This window comes from Phytophthora ramorum (assembly GCF_020800215.1).
Source record: "Phytophthora ramorum isolate Pr-102 chromosome Unknown Phyram_PR-102_s0021, whole genome shotgun sequence".
Classification (NCBI taxonomy): domain Eukaryota; phylum Oomycota; class Peronosporomycetes; order Peronosporales; family Peronosporaceae; genus Phytophthora; species Phytophthora ramorum.
This window is the reverse complement of record NW_027150667.1, coordinates 643,774-658,340: the sequence shown is the minus strand read 5'-3', so window position 1 is coordinate 658,340 and position 14,567 is coordinate 643,774. Positions and strand designations below refer to the sequence as shown.

General features: G+C 51.1%; 5 protein-coding genes across 5 annotated transcripts; 3 read left to right on the top strand and 2 right to left on the bottom strand.

Annotated features, from left to right (window-relative positions):
• Positions 1-3: 3 nt before the first annotated feature.
• On the bottom strand, positions 4-1,775 carry KRP23_14539 (GATOR complex protein NPRL2; the record flags this gene model as incomplete). The annotated part of the gene is made up of 6 exons (XM_067885372.1): positions 4-875; positions 973-1,225; positions 1,301-1,356; positions 1,418-1,504; positions 1,564-1,643; positions 1,702-1,775. 6 exons carry the CDS (start codon positions 1,773-1,775, stop codon positions 4-6), a joined length of 1,422 nt encoding a protein of 473 aa, XP_067737554.1.
• Positions 1,776-1,909: 134 nt separating this feature from the next.
• KRP23_14538 (Polycomb group RING finger protein 3) lies at positions 1,910-3,054 on the top strand (the record flags this gene model as incomplete). Its single annotated transcript, XM_067885371.1, has 6 exons — positions 1,910-1,930; positions 1,998-2,097; positions 2,176-2,275; positions 2,341-2,652; positions 2,723-2,783; positions 2,869-3,054. The coding sequence occupies 6 exons, from the start codon at positions 1,910-1,912 to the stop codon at positions 3,052-3,054; spliced, it is 780 nt and encodes a 259-aa protein (XP_067737553.1).
• A 5,448-nt stretch (positions 3,055-8,502) lies between these two features.
• On the top strand, positions 8,503-9,324 carry KRP23_14537 (Autophagy-related protein 101; the record flags this gene model as incomplete). The annotated part of the gene is made up of 2 exons (XM_067885370.1): positions 8,503-9,049; positions 9,119-9,324. The coding sequence occupies 2 exons, from the start codon at positions 8,503-8,505 to the stop codon at positions 9,322-9,324; spliced, it is 753 nt and encodes a 250-aa protein (XP_067737552.1).
• An 831-nt stretch (positions 9,325-10,155) lies between these two features.
• On the bottom strand, positions 10,156-10,800 carry KRP23_14536 (Ankyrin repeat domain-containing protein 2; the record flags this gene model as incomplete). Its single annotated transcript, XM_067885369.1, has 1 exon — positions 10,156-10,800. One exon carries the CDS (start codon positions 10,798-10,800, stop codon positions 10,156-10,158), a length of 645 nt encoding a protein of 214 aa, XP_067737551.1.
• A 762-nt stretch (positions 10,801-11,562) lies between these two features.
• On the top strand, positions 11,563-13,194 carry KRP23_14535 (uncharacterized protein; the record flags this gene model as incomplete). The annotated part of the gene is made up of 3 exons (XM_067885368.1): positions 11,563-11,757; positions 11,817-12,994; positions 13,065-13,194. 3 exons carry the CDS (start codon positions 11,563-11,565, stop codon positions 13,192-13,194), a joined length of 1,503 nt encoding a protein of 500 aa, XP_067737550.1.
• Between the last annotated feature and the right edge of the window lie 1,373 nt (positions 13,195-14,567).

The following is a 14,567-nucleotide window of genomic DNA, read 5'->3' as shown; positions in this document are numbered from 1 at the left end:
TCATTACTTGTGCACTGCAAAGCAGTTTGGGTTCGTTTGAATTGTGGTCTCCACGTCGGTGTAGCGCAGCAGGAACTTGCTGCAGATTTCATCCGTGTGGTGGCTACCGTCCATCATGCGGAGCACGTCCTTCTCCAGTTGATTAGCCTTGGTGGCGAACCCGCGTTTAGAAGATGAAATGGACGCCACGTTGGACCCAGCTCCGTTGGGCCCCGCACCCGAGCTGTTCCCGTTAGCAGGTGCTCCACCAGCCCCGCCGCCTTGAGTTGATGAAGGTCCAGCACCGATGGGATTCATTCCGGACAGAGAAGGAGAATTGGAAGACAACGCAAACGGTCTACCCTTTTGCTGACCACCTTGTTGCTGCTGGTTTTGCTGCGGTGCTTGTTGAGCTTGTTGCTGCTGTTGCGAGCTGGACACAGACAAACTGCGGTCGATGCAGATTGGGTAGCGCTGCACGCGTCTCAGGAACCCATGGATAAGTCCAAATGTAATGAAGCGCCGCACGTCAATAAGCGCGAGAGACTCGGAGTACACCACGCAGAAGTCGCTCATGCGCAAGCTAGGCTGGACAGAGCAGTAGAGCGCGAAAATCCGAGCGAACGACGGTGGCGCGTGGCCTGACTTGGCGATGTACACTGCACACTCAGCTTGCAGCTTAGGGTCGTTTGCGAGCGCTGCGATTTTCGGAGTGTTGGCGTAGATGTTTGAATGAAGGAAGATGTCGATCAGCGTCACGCAGCCATAGTACAGAAGCTGCCGAACGCACTTCTTCACGATCGTAATCTCCACGTCTGCCTCCAGACTAATGCGCTTCAAATATCGTACGCCATCAATAAACGGCACGATTTGCTGCAGCGCCAAGTCCCATTCTGCTGTTGTTCGTAAGTCGTACACGAAAACAAACGAAAACAAATAAACAACGAGTTTCTGCAGGACGGTAAAACTAGCGATAAAAATCAAATAACGCACCACTGTTCTCAAGGAGCGCACGCAGATCACGAATTGCCACGGGCACTTGATACTCAAATACCGGTGCGGGGTCCTGCAGAGTCGGGAAGAGCTTCAGATTGATAATGTTGGCCGTGTCCACTGGGATGGTGCATTCGCCATGCAGCGTCAAGTCTCTCAAAATCTGAGGCAGAATTGTCCCCAGCAGCTCCTTTTTGTCCGAATTGTACAAGAAGCCGCTCTCCTTCTCCATTCCCTCCACCAAAGCACCCAACTACAATATAAAATCATTCCACAACGCGGTCATCAAATCTGCTCCCAGTTAACTAAACTCAACCAGAAGCTTCACCTTGCGCAGAATCGGTCGGTACGGAGCCGTCTCCACGTGTTCATCAAACACAAAACCTACACACACGCAATAGCCATTAGCCCCCTTGCAATATAAATTGCACCACACGTAATATACCGATATTGAACAGCAGCGCATTGCGGTGGTACTTGTCGTCCTCGATGCAGACCGGATACCCCACGATCTTCATCTGCTGCGCTCGAACTGCCACAATATTTAGAATTTATACAATAGTTGTCATAAATACTATTTCTTCTGCGCACCCGTGATGATCTTCCCACACAGCGCCTTGTCGATGATGATGTAGCCGGAGATGCTGTCGAAAACCTCGTTGCTCAGCACACTGCAAGAGTCAGCGCCTCTGTGTAATAATTACGAAAGTCTAGGGAAGCAGGACACACTTCTCCGGCGCTTGGAAGAGGATCACAGGCCCCGCCACGTTGTCGAACTCGCTGTAGAACAACCCCTTGATCATCCTCTTGCTTGTCTCCTGCTGCAAGGAATTGTGATCTATTTTGGTCAAATTGAACTATTATTTAGTCCATCGGACCAATTTTGATTGACAGGAGTCGAGTCGGTCTCAGATAACAATTTGGCGCGAGAGCAGCGATGGCACTGGATGCGCGCACGGTACGACGCTTGCGCTCTATGAATGGCAACAATTATTGACGACCACTGTGTATACGATGTCCTGCAGGTGACGCTGACACTGGCAGAGCTGACGGAGCATTTGGGCTGCGCGCTGTGCCACGGACTCCTGCGAGACGCGCACACCATCCCGGACTGCCTGCATTCGTGTATGCAACGCACTAATTAGAGCCTCTACGATACACAAGAAATGGGCCCAAAAGTGATTTTGTCTGTGTGCTTGGCAGTCTGCAAGAGCTGTATCTATCGACACTTTCTGGTGAAGGCCAGTCGCATCTGCCCCAAGTGCAACAAGATGCTGAGTCCACGACCGATCGCTACACTAATGTGTGCCTTGACTTGCTCAGAGGAAGTAGTCGTATGTACTAATTTTCTCGTGTTGTGGTATACAGAACGGACCAAAAACTACAGGAAGTGGTGGACCGCATTTTTCCAGAGTTCAAGGAGCAGGAAGCGATTTTGGAGAAGGAGTTCTACACCAAGAACAACTTCAAGCTCAAGGAGGACATTTCGGATCGAAAGAAAACCGAAGGAACGTCAACGGATGGAGTCAACGGATCATCTGCGCCAGAGGCTCCAGCAAACCGTGGACGATCAATGAACACTACTCCTACGAAAAATTCGCACAGACTCCAATCTACCGATAACGGACTCATGGTTTCGTGCAACAGACAGTTTACAATCGAGGTCTACCCGCAGCAAACGTACGTATTTTCTCTGGTGCCTTTTCATATGTGGGTGAGTGCTGATTGCTCTATTTTGTGACGTCCACAGTAATGCAAAGGCACTGCCAACGCTTAAATTCCCCTTTATGCAGGTGAATGGTAATTTGAAGGTGCGTTGCGTAGTCTGCTCGTTATGCTGCTAGTCTCGTGGTTGACTTTGATCTTTGTTATTTTTGTGCTTGCTGCACACGAAAGATGTTTGAGCTTCGCAAGCTAGTCCGCAAACGCCTTAAACTTCCTGGCGAGGTGCAAATGGAGATGGCGTGCATGGGCACCACCGTGGGTCCAGAGCTCTCGGTACATTTCATTCAGCGGACGATCTGGCAGCATCAGAACCAGAAGGAGCCGCTCGTGTTGCACTATCGACACGTGACGTCGTGATCTCATACGCGTGGAACCCAAAGTACCATCAGGATCCGATGTACTTCGTATATCGACAACGTTTTGCATCTACAGTAGAAAGCAAAGTGTGCGTAAAAAGATGTAGTTCGTGGAGCACGAACTCAGTTCATCGTGTTTTTAAGCCAAGTAGAGATAACTTTATCAAAAGGTGTTCGCATTTCAATTTGGTCACCTCCCTTTCGGATTGGCTGAAATGTGACCATAATCAGCTTCGCCATGTCAGACAAGTTAGGCTCCGCCAGCATCGAGGACTCTCCCGTGCTCACCGCTGCACGCGTCGTAACTCGCTTCTGTTTGCCCGATGAACAACTTCCTCACATCGCACAATTATTTGACTCATTTCTGGACAATTTCTCTTCAAAATGGACCCTCGCTCGCAGCTACAAGCGGACGGGGAGTTTGCGTCTTCTGCAGTACATCGCTGCTCGTGTCCCTGCTGATAGTTTGGACCCTTTTTTCAGTCGCTGGATGCTCAATGCCACCTCGTGGTTTGTTGCACTTCGCGGAGATTTGTCGGCACTTCAATGGTTGATGGAGAGTTATTTGCCCAACGAGCGGTTGAGTGCTGCAGTGTACGCTGCTGCTGTCAATGGACATGTGGAGATTCTCAAGTGGTTGCACAAGTTTCATCGGGAAAGAATCCACTGGAACTGCATCGAGATGTGTGGAGCTCTGGATTATGGTCGTGAAGATGTGGTCGACTGGCTTCGGACCCATTCACCTCCTCGCCCAGAGTGTTTAAAGCTGGTGATGCGATCTGCTGTGAAGGCGGGGGATTTGGCAGCCGTTCGGTGGCTGTGTAATGAGTGCCATGCTCCTGCGGAAGACGCACTGGTTCATGCTCAAAAGGAAGGACAATGGGAAACGGCAAGATGGATTCTTGTGAATTGTGATCTGGCGGTACGTCGAGTCAAATGTGACGCAGCGGCTGCAAATGGCGCGCTGTCGTTTTTGAAGTATACCCACTCGCGAGCTTTGGGAGATCTACGGCCTTCTACGCTTGTGGCTGGAGCATCAAATGGGCACTTGGAAGTTGTGAAATGGCTTCATAAAGGGATCGAAGTGCCGCTAACCGCTGGGGCAATGAGGCGAGCAGCGGAAAACGGACATCTACACATGGTGCAATGGCTTCACGATATGGGTTGCGAACGGGGTGACGTCTGGACTATGGACAGTGCTGCTAAGAACGGCTTCCTTGAAGTGGTTCAATGGCTTCATGCTAACCGGGACGAAGGATGCAGCAGTAAGGCTCTGTCTTGGGCCGCTGCCCATGGCCACCTAGACGTCGCCCAGTGGTTGCACCTCAATCGGACAGAAGGGTGTACTAGCCTCGCGATGGACCTGGCGGCGACGAACGGATTCCTGGCGGTTGTTCAGTGGCTGGCTGAGCATCGAAGAGAAGGTTGTACAACCAATGCAATGGATGGGGCTGCGCGAGAGGGTCATCTGGAAGTAGTGCAGTGGTTGCATATACATCGGAGGGAGGGCTGCACAACGTCTGCAATGGATACAGCTGCTAGTGGTGGCCACCTAGAAGTCATCAAGTGGCTCCATGGCCACCGAGCGGAAGGCTGTACAACTTCGGCAATGGATTGGGCTGCTAGCAATGGTCATTTGGATGCGGTCCAGTGGCTCCATTCAAACCGTAGTGAAGGTTGCACGATAGAAGCTATGACTTCCGCTGCACTTAAGGGTCATCTTGATGTGGTAAAGTGGCTTCATGAACACCATGACAAAGGCTGCGCACCAAATATTTTATCGAAAGTGGCTGCTACTGGCAATCTCCAGTCAGTAGCGTGGCTATTCGAAAATCAAAGGGAAGTCGATGCACGTCTTGCAATGAAGGAGGCCATCCTACGGGCTCGATTTGACGTGGTCATGTATTTGCACTCGAGATTTGTGGAAATCCCAGAATTTGACACCAACACCAGCTTTCAACGACCAAGCTGGGAGCTTGTTCAGTGGCTGGTCACAAACTACTCCGGGCACGTTACAGGCTGTACCTTCGAAGTTGCGACGTGGGACTATCGATTCAATGATTGGTGTCGACATGCTCGAATGCAACGAACAAGTCGAGACGAAGACCTTACTATGTGGAGGTATGATGGAATTTAAGAAATGAGAAGAGTTCATAACCACCTACCGTACATATAGTGCATTCGCGAGTAGACCTTGTGAAAGAGACTAATCGAAGTTACATGTAGCAACGCAAAAACCGTGTTGATAAGTCAGGGCTAGTCCGCGAACTTTCGCTTCTGCATATATCTTTTTCCTTTTCATATTTTTGCTGGGATCTGCTCAAATTGTACTTGCAACCTTGCGTTTCTACGATCAATAAACAATAACTTAGCGCCAATAACGCGAGACAAATTCGTTGCTAGAATTTAACTTGGTGAAACAGGAACGGCGGCTCACAAGCAGGAACCGTCACGTCGAACGTCTTGACTTCATGAAACATACTTATCATTTTCTTGTTTTCCCGCACGGTCAGAGATGTCGTACTTCTGATTCAATCATCCAGCACTTCCCCAACCTCGGCAAAAATCCCCAAAGTCTCTTCGGATCGCAAAGGGGATTCGTTCGTCTCAGTACTCACCATTTCCTCTGTAACAAGACCTCCAACGAGTCTTGTTTGCTTTGCTGCTGAGTCAATGTCACCCACAGCTGCATTTAGAGTAACAAGTACTCGCAGCATTCGGTTTTGTCGAAATTCTGGAGATCAAGCCAGGTAGACTGCAACACTGGGTCCGAAAGAGCTCTTGGGATCCGAGCTCGAAAGCTGCACAATTCTCCCGAGTTGGTTCGTAATTTTGGTGGCAAGTTTCGGTTGCATCTTATATGTATATCACTGCGTTCTTCTCCGATAAAAGAACCTCCAGACGAGCTGCTACAGGCTAGCAGTTGCTTCGCCTCTTTGTACCAAACGCAGCAATTTGCTCGTCCCACTTGGAAAGCTGCTACTGTAACTTCCCATGTTTTCATTTCTGCAGCCTGCTGCTCTTCAATCGCCGTCAGCTCTTCATCCGTCCGCCGTCTTCGAATGACATTTTTTGTGTATACCCAATTTTCGGGTTTCTATTTCATTGGACGACTAAAGCACTGTGAGTATCTTCAAACACAATCGGGTAGAAAGCTCTTGAGTACATCATATTGCAGTCCACTGATTGTAGTATCACATCTCGGTTTGCTTCCGACGCATCCATTAGCATCGGCGAGTAATTATCTGTTGGCAGCACGGTAAATGATTCGGTTTCGCCGTTTATGATTTTTTCGCGATCGGCACAGTAGGCAGAGCCTCCCATCTTCAGCGGAGCCTCCAAATTCAAGCTTCTCTCAACGAGCGAATCAATCCATGACCAGAAGAACGAGATGTTCGTGTTGGTGAAATGGATAAATGACAACATCGGAGTGACATTTTGAGGCAACGTGGTAATGCTTGTGTTGCCCAGACCTAAGTGAAACAAGTCAGGAGAATCAAACATCTCGGGCGGGATCTCGACGATAGGGTTTCCCGTCAGTGCGAGGTAGTACGGGTTCAACCGTGCGAGTACAAGCGGTATAGTTGTGAGTCGACTGAATTCAATGTAAATTGATGTTCCAATCATCCACTTGGTGTCGAGATCGTCAGGCAGCTCGTTCAGGTTTGTATAACAGAACTCAATGTCGTACAGTTTTGCGGGGAAATCTGAGGACTGCACGCCTGCCGGAAGAGCACCGTCCGACAAGTTGACGCGGACTAAATACAGCCAAATTAGCTCCGGGTGATTTGTGTTTGTGATGGAAGCAGAATCGCCCCAACTTGTAATGGTTGAGTTGTACACCTTGATGCCAGTCGTTTTGTGGAAATCTCCAAGCATATCAGGAACCTCAAGATATGGGCAATGACGCATGACCAGCGTGACAACGCTGGATCTGTCAAACTCACTCCACATTGCCTCGACTTCGTCACTTCTGCCTTCAATTCCAAGACGATAGCAGTCAAGAACAGCCAGGTAGCAAGATGGATGTGATACTGCCCACGGACGAACCTGTAACACACATTGAGAGTCGCTAGGCTGCACTGATGCTTGGATATGTAAGGCAAGCACTGCCACTCCCCAAAGGCCAAATAGGATGTGGATCACTTGCAGCATGAAGCGACTGCTCTGCATGCGAAGTCCTGTTTCGCCATAACTCCCACCAAACTTGATAAGCCTTGAAGGCTCATGTGCCACCAACGTTTCTAATAACGACGGCCCAACGTTTTTGAGATTCGGCTTCGTGTCTGGTATTCTGGTGCTATCGGCAGTAGCGATAATGCGCCGTTTAGAGGGAGCTCTGCGTAATAGCTCCTTCAAATTTGTAGTTGTGAGTACTAGTCCAAAAGAAAAGATGGATCGACTCGCCAAATCGGACCACGATACCACCACAACCAGCTGAAATTCATTGAGCGCGTGAGCAGACCACACGTCGTCGTACCATTTTTCCATGTCAAAGCCGGTGAGCCCAGGATTATAATCGGCGATGTAGCTGAGAAAAATAATAACCGGCACGCCAACGCAGGATATAAGGTCCAGAATACAGTCACACAAAAGGCACGCGAATCTTCTGCGAGCCTCATTCCGTCGAAATAGCAGCGTGTAGATGACTACAGACGACCAACAATTTAGCACCAACAATGACAGGTAGAAGCGGTTGAGCAGCATCCGTGGCAGATACCAGCTCATGCGGTAGGCCTGTACTGTCTGAAGCGCCGTCTCCAATAGCTCACGAGCAACTAAAATCGCATGAAACTTGTTGCCATTTACACCAAGCACTCCTTCTCGCCCCCAGACCCGAGAATATAGTTGCGTGGTGCGAACTCTTGCCGAAAACAGTCGAGAAGCTACTCTGTCGTTTGCTACTGCTTTGTTCGGCGACTTCCTTCTGCCCGTTTTGGTACTTGAATTGCCGGATTGAGGGAGGGGCGAGTACGCGAGCTCACGTCTCCAAACTGAAGCACTGACCATGGATAGCATGCACGCGCCGTGCATTGCTGCCAGAACAGTATTCACATTTGCGATGACACGGTGATCCTCCGCCAGCATGCCAATTCCAGAATACTCGAGGCAGGCGTACAGGTAAGTATTGTGCAGCTCGTAGTAGAACATCGCGTATGCGGCATTGTATGCGCAAGCCACAGAATGCACCGAGAACAGAATGAACCACCACAGTACGTAGCTCCAAGGCGACAAGTCCACGTACTGCGACGACGAGGCGGAAACTGAAGCCTTTCGCATGTTACGTCCAGCCTCTTGACGTTTTCTGCTCTGACAACGACGTTTGTCCGTCGTCAGCTATTCAAAGGTCAACTTCAAATAGGCAAAACGTGTAGCCATTTCTACTTCCACGACCCCGCGTTAGTGACCAAACTGAGGAGCTACGCAAAACGTCAGTCTGAGAATTGTCATGTTGGGGACAACTGCGAGCTCTATTGGCAGCGGCGTGGGTACGGGCGGAGGCTCCGCCGCCTTGTCGTGGAAAGAGCACCTTCTGGACGAGGTTCCCGTGGCTGCAGAGGACGTGGGGGACGCTGTGACGTGTTTACTGCATACGATTCTGTTCACGAGAGCGCCCGGCCCCGTACGCCCGAGTGAAGCCACGTGCCAGGCCTTCCCCAACATTACGTATGCGCTGTGTGCAGTGGGGGATGTGAGTCGCAAAGTGGACCACGCGGTGCGCAGCTTCGAGGAGTCGGCAGTGATGGGCGGCAGTTTGGCGGCCGGTAGCAGCTACTTGATGGGGGGCAGCAGCATGACCCCGTACGGCCAGCCGTCCATGGCTTCAATGGGGGCGAGCAGCAACATCAGAGGCGCGGGAGGGTACATCGTGGTTACGTTCTTTGAGAGAAAAGTGAAGAAGGCTCTGTTCGGATTGATGTCCAATGAGGAGAAGACGGTGTTCGAGAAGTGGATTCTGCCGGTCACGGTGACGTCGTCGCCCGCTGCGTCGCAAGGTGAGGGAGGAGTATGGAGGGTTGGGAAGGAAGATGATGTTGATGATTGCTTTGTATTGTTGTGTGCAGAGGAGCGGGAATTGTGTGCGGGGGAGACGGAGGCGGCGCTGCAGAACGCGCTGCTGCACATTCTCACGGCGGTGCAGAGCATCGAGCACATCCCGATCGCAATGTACGACTTTGAGATTATGACGTATAATAGCTTGGACGCGGCGCAGGTTGGGAGCAGCTATGGGGCCGGACTGGGCAGCGCGAGTGTGCGGCTGATGCCGTGATTTGGGATCGCTGCAACATCGGAATATCGATGCATGTATTTATCTCGCCCGTGTTCATTTTCCTTGCGATGCTACATTGGGTAAATTGTGATGGCTAGTGCGGAGCTTGGATGGCCTGATCTCAGTACTGATAGTGACCCAGGAACTCATATATCCACGGCCAACAGAACGAGATGATTTGATACAACGTTGCGAGGGAGTTGCGTCGATGCATGTCTGCCAGTTTTCGTCGACTTTAGCGTGTTCAAATGATAGCAATCGAAAAATAGCAGGAAGCACGACGGTCTCGAAATTGCTAAGCATCAGCCATGGTAGAACAGAGAGTTCTGAATGTACAAAACCAGCTCAAGATTGTCCCCAAGCATGCACTCCGGTTAATGCTGTTCGGGCGCTACTTGAGACTGGCGCACAGATTGATGAGCCACGTGGCGACGGCACGACTCCGCTTTACATCGCGGCCAAAAAGGGGGTATGGGAGCGTTGTTCAGCTACTGATAAACAAAGGCGCAGATCCTGATAAACAGTCTCACATGGGAACCACGGCTCTGATCATGGCAGCGATGTACAATCGCCTAGAGTCGCGTCGTGTCCTATTAGATCATGGGGCAAATGTCAACTTGGGAGATGATTGTGGCTGGACTGCAGTCAATGGCGTATTTCAGTGGCTACCCAGAGCTTGTTCAGCTCATTCTAGAGAGAAACCCTGCAGCTATGGCAGATCCATAACGACCAAATCGTATTGTGGTGGTAATGTTGTAAGTACAACGAGCCTCGCGTGGGTAATTTGTCACATGTTTGCTTAAGTTTTGCACGCTCACCCAGATCGCCTCTCTACTCTGCTTGGGGAAGGTTATTTGTTTGGCGCTCAACAAACTGTAGGACCGTAAGGCCCGCGATGTGTTCTAGAGGTGGCGTAACATCGTCCTTCATTGCGCCTCGTAGGTACTTGATGATCATCTGATGCGTGGGCTGAACGCTGCCCAGCTTGAGGCTTGCAATTTCCGTGAGCTGCAACGGGTTCATCTTGCGGTCATCCATGATCGTAAGTGAAGCTCCAGCACAGACCAGCAAGCGAGTGCTCTTGATATGGCCATAAAACACGGCATAGTGCAGCGCCGTGAGCCCGTCCAACGTATCTCGCTGATCGATCGACGCCCCGTTGCGCAGTAGCAGCGATAGTACTTCATCCGATCCAGAAAGTGCCGCCCAATGAAGTGCAGTGCGGCCAAGGTGGTCGATTTCATCCACCTTTTGACCACTGCCCATGCACAATTGTGCCGTTCGGGCATCTCCGGAACGTGTAGCTTGGAGAAATAATGCAAACCGACCGGGAAAGTTGTCCGTTTCCTGCTTCTTGCCGGTAGTCACGGCGATTTTGCTCAGTTCATTTCGTTTGTGTAAGTAGTGGTGTGCGGCGCGAGCGTTATCTGCGTCAAGGCGAACCTGAGCGCAAAACGCGAGCAACACAGTAAACATGGCGAGTAGAATGTAAATGGTGGGCGGAACGGCGGCCAAAACCAGAAAAACTCTCCTCGTGCTGCTGCTCGTACTAGACGGAAGACTCCAAAACACCAGCAAGAACACCAAACACGGGGAAATCACGCAAGTTCCACGAAGACAACGATTCCGGAGGCAGCAAAGCAATCTCGAAATCGTCGGAGACGGAGCATCGCCTGCAATCCCCTGCTTTTCGTGAAATACTGCATTTTCGAGCTCGTCGTCGTCCAGGTCACCTACTGTTGTCTGAGTGGACGTAGTCGCCATTTCATCTAGTCCTGCGCTGTGTTGGCCAATGCTGCAAACCAAAAAGGAGCCTGAACACCGTCGTTCATCCCCAAGAATAGCGGGTCGATGGTGTGTCCATGGTCATGTTCTAAACGGTCATCGTCGGCAACAGAATCTGAAACACCAGAGTGACTATGGTGCATGATGTTGGGCCTCCCTTAGCTGCAGAATCATCGGGGGGTGTTCCATCAACGCGAACTTATCCCGACGGCGCATCAGCCCGTGGAGCTTCAGCACACTCGCATCGACGACTCCGCCAAGAATTGGCATACCCGACTACCGCACAATGGGCATTTCTGACGTCCACTCCTCAGCCAGTTGATAGTCGGCGACAGCACCGACCTACTCAACCTTCCAGACCATCCACCGCTCGACAATCGTCAACTCTTGCCGTCGCAAAACTGCCCAAGCGACCAGCTACGAGTCGAAGTATTAGGAGCCAAATCCGTGAGCATGAGCAACTGGAGTTTCTTACACCGCGAGCTGCCACTGTGGCAATACAAGAAGCGATCCGACGCGAAGCAGATCAAGAGCAATACGTGGACCCACTTCTTGGTCGAAGCGTGGAGCCGCGAGGACAACCAGGAAGAGGAAGCGAAAACAACAGCGGACTTGACACAAACACTGTCGAACTTCTGTCGCGCGCTCGTGTGGTTACAACCGCGCCCATAAATGCAACAGAGCGACTTCGTCTGTGTGCGTTCCAGGCGCGAGCAAATGGCGGATACGACCGAGCCATCAAGTTTTACTCGCGGTTGACTGCAGCTCGACCAAGCGAGATCGAAGCCAAATTCCATCTTGCGGTATGCCTGGAACGAACAGGTCAATTTGCGCCAGCTCTTGCTGCCTACAAGCAAGTACAAAAGTTGTCAGGAGGACAGCACGCGTTTGCCTACTACAATATGGGCAACTTGTGTATGCGTGCTGAGCGCGTGCAGCAGGCGATCGACTACTTCTCGCGTGCGATCACAACCAGCAAACTCAAAGAGACTTGCAGTGGTGCAAGCGGGGATAATGTCCAAAACTCGGGTTCTAGCATTGGACCCACACCGGTAGTTTTCTATCGACAGCGGGCAGCAGCCTACCGGAAGAACGGCGATTTTGAGAAAGCAGCACAAGATTACGTGCTTATCCAGAGGTGCGTGGGGGTCGCTCCACCAACAGCTACGACGCAACAGAGCGAAAATTACACTGCAGCTCCTCTGTACCAGCTAGTTAAGCGGACAGCTCCACCAAAGACAGAGAATTCGCAAGAAATAACCCGTGATGATGATGAAAGAGAACGAGAAACTCCAGAAGAGCTACACGATGGAAGTGATCGTAGCCAGCAAGACAACGACCAAGCGGAAGAAACCGAAGACTCCCTGACAACTTGGGAGACTCAACGCAACCTGGCTATTGCACGGCTTCCACCGTCCGAAAGAAGTGACAGGGATCTTCAGTACTTAGTTGACTTCATGCAGAAACGATTTTCGGTTTGCTCAGCGCTGCACCCTGACGTGTGTAGGATTTTGTGTCGTGAGCTGGTGGTTAGTCCTGAAGGCAGACTGCCCGCGAAGACGCCTATCTTCTTGGAACAGGATGAAGGTGCTCAAGCTAGTGACAACGCGCTCTATTTTATTTTTCAAGGTCGCGTCTCCATCTCCAAGACTTCTGGGCGGATGTTCCAGTCGTCGCCACTGCGACCAGATCAAGCTGAAGACGTAGACGATGCACAAGAAATTATTGAGGAGGATGAAAGGTGCGAGCAGGACGCTTGGGAATCTCCATGGAACTCGCATTATCCTTCCGTGAGTACGGACTGGAAACAGTCGCAGTTAGAACTCTGTGAGCTTGAACATGGAGAGGTTTTTGGTCATCAGGGCAGATTCACAGCCGCTCTACGGTGAGGAACTCGATTCGATTGCAAAACTTCTTCGGAATCGCTCACGTTTATTGTCCCTCTTTTTTTGTAGAGCGTACTCAGCCGTAACGACGACAACGTGCGTGATTGGAGCTCTATCATGGCACCAGTGGAGTCGAATTGACCGTGCGCAACACGAAGCAGAGGTGAGCCGGGCTACCTTCATCCACATCGTCATTTAACCTCTTGACCTCACATTTAACCATCGTTTGCCATCAGCGAGAGCGCGCTGCTCGATTTTTGACTATGGTTCCTGCCTTCAGTGGCATACCCGCTGCAGACATTCGCAACCTCGCGTACCGAGTACGTTCACGTGCTCGTAATAGTGCGGCGACATGGTGGCTAACTCGGATATATATCTTCAGGCCACGTTTGTCAAAGTTGTGGGCTCGAAAGCTGTGTGCTGCGAAGGACAGTCTGTGGATGGCTTACTTGTCGTCCGAGAGGGTGAACTCTGCCAGTTCTCGCCGTGTGGCTTGCGCTTGCCTCCAGATATGTCCGTATCGTTTGCGTTAAGCGGTTCTCTATCAGAACCGCAAAGCGCGCGTGCATTCTTCATTCAGCTCGAGGCTGCGGGTGATCCGTTGAGTTTTTTGCGTGTGAACGAAGCCTTTCATGGCTTTCTGCCCCACAACTTCGTGACTTCCAAGCAGCGCGAGCTTTTACGCCTGGCAACAGCTCGACCAAAAGCGACCAACGTTCGACGGGCTAGTATCCAAATCAACTGCATGGGCACCGGTAAAGCCTTTACTAAAGGCACGTCGACATCGGCGCCTGTCGCGTTGGCGTTGCGCCGTGGCGAGTGTTTTTGTATATCATCGTCTTGGGTTCCACCGCGCCAGTCCAGACAAGACAAACAGCAACTTCGAGGAGTTGTTTGTGCGAAAGCAGCATTGGTGTCAGTCGCTACAGCGGAGCTGCTCTTCCTGTCATCTACTGACCTCCTGCAGGGACTGTCAGCTGAAAGCCGCTCCCAGCTACACCGCAACTTGCAAGATATTGCTGACAACAAACGTAAATACAGAGCGGATCTGACAAAAGTATCGCGCTCTCGGAGGACACCTGTGGGGAAACGGAGCTCAAACCTGCTAGAGCAATACGTGCGTGACGCACATTGGAGCAAGTTCAAAGAGGAACTTGTCGAGAGTGTGCTGCGTGGTCGTTCATGATGTTCTGATCCTGTGCATGGTACTGTGTTCTCTCTTGACGACTGAGGCAAAGCCTTAGATAGCAAATTGTCATGAAGGAGGCGCTTGTATCTGAGCTGCCAAGTTTCTCTCTTCGCTACGTGAGCTTGGCGATAATTTGCAGAGATTTACATTGAACCTGGAAGACGAAGCAAAGCTGAGTTACAGACCCATTCGTTGATGGCTTCTTGGGGTTTCTACAGACCGATCGCTTGGCACCACTCATGGAAATACCAGTCCCAGTTCGGCAACACAAACGTCCAGCCATCCGTTTGCTCTGGGTAGTCTGCGATTAACCATTGCGTCAATTCGAGGCACGGATCATTAATCGCGTTGATAGCAGCGAAACCTTCCGAACGGTGTTTGCT